Source organism: Ornithodoros turicata, chromosome 5 (genome assembly GCF_037126465.1).
Source record: "Ornithodoros turicata isolate Travis chromosome 5, ASM3712646v1, whole genome shotgun sequence".
Lineage (NCBI taxonomy): Eukaryota > Metazoa > Arthropoda > Arachnida > Ixodida > Argasidae > Ornithodoros > Ornithodoros turicata.
In genome coordinates this window covers 66,812,408-66,817,208 of record NC_088205.1, presented here as the reverse complement: position 1 = coordinate 66,817,208, position 4,801 = coordinate 66,812,408, and the positions used below count along the sequence as shown (strand labels likewise).

Here is a 4,801-nt window from a genome sequence, read left to right as displayed (position 1 = left end):
CGCTCTAAACTAGTTGTGCGTATATCAGCAATAAAAGTGCGAACATACACACACAACAGCTACCGCTGAAATTCGCGTTACACAATCGTAACCGTCCTGTGTCTTTTTTTTTTTTTTTAGTTGTACCACATATTCTCGTCACTTCGCCGCACTTTGCTAAGTTAGATTGAGATGAATGGGTATAGTATGTGTTATGGGTATAATATGTGTTTAAGCACATTGTAGGACTCGAGTGTCGTTCATCACAGAATAGAGTCGTAGAAGTTGCATAAAGTTGTATATACAAAACATTTATTACGTGTATTAGAAGTCGAATCACTCAGCATGGCTTAAAAGCGCTTACAACCCTGAGAAATCAGCTGGCGAAGGAGACAGTTATCTGAAAAGAAACAATTTGTCAGTGGAAAGTAATATGAGTCTATCCTGACCTCGGTTTATCTGAAAACAAAATAACGACAGGGTGCTAACCCCTATGGTCGCATGTGTGAGCAGCGCTCTAAGAAGGACGAACTCACTTTGGAATCTTTTAAACGCGACAACAATACGAATGTCTAACGACCTACTGTTGGGTACCAATGTTAATTCGAAAGGCTCGCAGTGTTGATGGGGCATCATCAGGGCGCTGATTCATTTTTATCTGTTACCCCATTTTCGCCAACACAAAGCGAGCAAAGGGCACAGATACTTTTTAGCACAGATAGTCCCAAATAGCACTGATATCGCTGACTGAATATCACTGATGATGACAATATCCGTACTTATAGTTCGCTCTACAAACTCACCGATCAGTTCATCGCAACAGTTGCAATTTCCAGTTGGATAGACCGCAGTATGGGTGGCATTGGAAGGATAGTACCCACAGTCCACCAAGTCACATATCCTATCTTTTCTGCATTCACCTGAAAGAAACGCAAATGTGAATGTCATACTAATACTTATCAGATTTCGTTTATTGTAACTCAATAAGAATATTAACAACGAGTCTAGCTGCGACTGTTTTGCCAATCAACACCACCATGTATAAGTCTGCTACAGTTATTCGACAAAATGCACAGCGTGGCCTAGTGCGGTTAAGGCGTCAGGAACGGAAACTAATCCAATGTACTCCTTTTCTTCTCAACCAATTTGGATATAAATACGCATTCGGAACTAACACATGTCTAATAAAGCGCCCCTAGGACTATGTTTGCTCGCCTTAGTTACAGGGACCGGTGGTTGGATCTCTCCGACTACGCAAGAGTTGACTCACAATGCGCAACACTTTCTATCACGTAGTTCCCACGTACTTTAAATACAATATCAATGTTGAGGAAGGTGCCCAGCAAAAGAACAGTCTCGAAATATCTGCTGCTAACGACTTGAGGCGCCTGCCTCAGAATCTACTTCTAATCGCCGGTTTGCTGTTGTTGCCAGTTTTGGGTATCCACATCCACATGGTAGTTTATCATGCAGTTTCACAGGTAGTACAAGTAAGAAGAAAACGCACGCACTACATTAATAAAAAACAAGCGTAGAATTCGAGGTAGACAAGCTGAACCCGCAACGGTTCCCAGGCATTGCAGTTGTTTATTAGTGCTCGTACACAAATTTATCACTCCTATACTGCATACTATAGAAGTTTATCGTCTCATTTCAAATCAGTTCAAAAATTATAGGGCATCCCCGGCATAATCCAGAATAGAATAGAAGTAGAAAGAAAAAAATGGAAACGTAGGTAGCACTGGTGCAACACTTCCTATATATGGCAGAGTGCCTGCGCCCACGTGACATAGCCTCACACAGGAAGGCCTGCTGTGGATGCTGCTATGACGTCAATGAAAGAGCGAGCAAGAGAAAGCTCGAAGCGGCTTGCAGAGCTCACGCAGGCCTCTGGGTTAGGCAGTGCGCAGGCCTTCTACTATCTAGGAGGTGTTGACGTGAGCGACCAGCTGTTCCAGGACGCTTGACGTGTGAAAGCACTGAATGATTTAAAAAGATTACTGGCAGAATCCGTCATGTGAAGCCGTACCCATCCTGTGGGTATATCCCGATAAACTATAGTTTTACATACCCAAGTTCTGCACGCAGCGAGGGAAGCAGTAGCAAGTTGTCCCGCCTTTGTGATGCTTCACACATTTGTGTACATCATCTTGATTCGATTGACACAGGCGAGCAGTTTTACACTGTTCGCGAGAGCAGATGTTGATCCGATCACATGAGTCCACTAAGATGCTGCACAATATGGCTGTCGCCAACACTACCAGGCATATCCTGTAAGAGAGCGTACGAGTTATTTTTTACTGATGAGCGTTTCATAATTTTCAAGTTCGTACTGATATTACTGAAGCAAATCTACACTTCGCGATACAATATACGCATGATTAACTGATCTGACGGCCCTGACTCCCCTGGCTACCCGCCAATGGACCGATGACATTCTCCCCACAGCCATGCTGAGCAGAGTTGATGTAGCGCTCGCTTTCCCCCATGCCTCGACATACCTCTTGTCAAGATGTCGCATTGGTACTTCGAATGCGCCTCGATGTGGATTTTGCAGCACAGTGGCATTACCGTTTGAGACAAGTTGACTCTCCCCAATGCAGTCACTGCTGTGCTGTAGAAGATCTAGAGCACGTTCTTCTCCATTGCCCATACTACCAGCCTTCCCGAACCGTCCTCTCCGGATCCCTTAACGAGCTAGACTCCCGCCCCCTCTCTCACAAAATTGCTTGGTCCCTGGCCATATCCAGCCCACCAACGCTCTGCCCTCAATGCTCTTCACCTTTCTGGATACCATAGGATCCTTATTGGGGAGGGGGTTATTATTTCATTCCCCGCATCACCACCAGCAATTGGGTAGAGTATTGCCCCTGGCGATGAAACTCATAATCTTGCAATAAAGTTGTTTTGTTTGATATGACGGATTGAAACACATCAAAAGTAAAAAAGTGACCATCGCAAACGGGTTCTACTGCTTCCAAGCACATTTCTTTGCACTAGTCTTCTCCATCCAGTGGGATCTAGACTGACATGCAGTGCAGCGCTGATGGAACACTCGAAATATTCTGAAAGTATCCTCTAGGCTTTGTATGGACGACCGAATAGACAGATACAAGAGCACATTTTCCGCGAGGCGCCAAAACATAGATAAACACACGTCGCTGACATTGCCACAGCACGATATCGCGAATGATATGGATACAGAAGTTAGATACGAGTAACTAATACGTGACCCAAGCAGCACAATGTACCGAAAGTCGAGTGCATTGTGCTGCTTGGGGAATATCGCGCAAACCACGTGAGCTGCATTTTGCAAAGGTGTGTCCTCGTTTACAGTTTGTTCATCTTTCATTTTTCTTGCAAGTTATACGAAAGTTCATCATTAAACTTTTTATATATACCACTCCTACGAATGAAATTACACTTACATACCGTGGTACTGATATTTAAATACTAATTATTACGTTTGATAGCACTTCTGACATGTTTGAGACCTGTCATTCGGCATACAATAAACGATACACAACCTGCATAATATGCAGAAGTATCACAATATTTACGTCTTGGGATAGATATTGCATGCCTCAGCTTCTCAGAGTACAGTGTGCTATCGATAAAGCGAGTTGGCGCACAAACAAAACGTTTTAGCGCCATGACCTCCTGCAGGACCACGGAAAAATACCCAACCAACAGAGCAGTTTTTACGAGGATTGGGCTTATGCATAATTAACGCAGCAGCAGTAGAGCCCAGTGAACGCGAATAATCGGGATTTCCACTTTATTTACTGCTTCATTTATTTCTCTGCTGATGACACGAAGCTAACGTTGGAAGAGACGGCAAAATTTTGAAGCTAAAATTTTGACAACGCGAGTATTACAGAGAAACTGCGATAGAGGCGCGCACAGATAAATGCTCCCGACTTGATCGTGCTAAACCTTTCTCCGTATTACTTTTATTTTTTTTTGTAGGGTTAAACTCTAACGTAGCTAAAACAGTATCGACCAAGCAATTGCAGCGAGAAAAAAACCCACCCATGCAACTCCCTATATATCGGGTAGGATAGGGATGCGTACCAATACAAACAAATAGAATCAGCTTTATGAAAGAATTAATGGAAGGTTTTGTACACTAATTCACGCACATTAAATGAAGTATCCGAAATATCCCAAAACATCAGATACCCCCCAAAACATGACACTGAAAGGTAATGGACGGAAAGCTGTATAGCCATTTATGGGAGGAGAATTTTCACGACGCTCACCTGTAGGACATCATGATGGCAACTGTCTTTGGCACGCTGTTGTTCCCTGTTCTTCAAACCTGCTACTTCTATCCTATTTTTTATCTCTCTATCACTTATTTTATTGGTCCGTTAGTCACGCGCTAAAATGTGGTTTGCGCAAACGAAGCACCTTGAGCGTGGTTGAGGAAATATGAGCGCACTATGCAACTTGCCGTGACGTTCCAAGAATTGGAACGCCACGTGCTCTATTGTCGTGTCACGTGCACCTACGGGAGCATTGCAATCAGTTTACACGGTTCCGGGACATGTCTACGGTGTGTCTGCGGATACATGGGTTTCCTCCGACAAACAAAGCAAATAAATAAATAAAAAACGTGTGTGGATAAATAAAAATAAAAGAAGAGAAAATATAAAAAATAAAGTAGAGAAAATGTAAAAAATAAGTAGAAACGGAAAATGTGTTCGCTTTTCGGAGGTAGCCCACAGAGGCTTTTGCGGGTTGGGCATAACCCCCCCTCCCCCCTGGTTTATACCTTTTCCCCCAACGTGCTTTGTTCGCCTCTCCAACTACCTGTAGA

At 43.5% G+C, this 4,801-nt stretch overlaps 1 protein-coding gene across 1 annotated transcript; it reads right to left on the bottom strand.

The window, feature by feature from the left end:
* Window positions 1-269: 269 nt before the first annotated feature.
* LOC135396150 (uncharacterized) lies at window positions 270-4,426 on the bottom strand. The gene is made up of 4 exons (XM_064627182.1): window positions 4,242-4,426; window positions 2,051-2,250; window positions 783-899; window positions 270-379 (listed from the first exon to the last, which is right to left on the bottom strand). Exons 1-4 carry the CDS (start codon window positions 4,253-4,255, stop codon window positions 330-332), a joined length of 381 nt encoding a protein of 126 aa, XP_064483252.1. The 5' UTR covers window positions 4,256-4,426; the 3' UTR covers window positions 270-329.
* Window positions 4,427-4,801: the final 375 nt, after the last annotated feature.

Coding starts and splice junctions, on each gene's coding strand:
- LOC135396150 (XM_064627182.1), bottom strand. Junction 900..2,050: donor TCGCTGCGTGCAGAACTTGG/GTATGTAAAACT, acceptor CGTTTCTTTCAG/GTGAATGCAGAAAAGATAGG. Junction 380..782: donor CTGTTGCGATGAACTGATCG/GTGAGTTTGTAG, acceptor GTTTCTTTTCAG/ATAACTGTCTCCTTCGCCAG.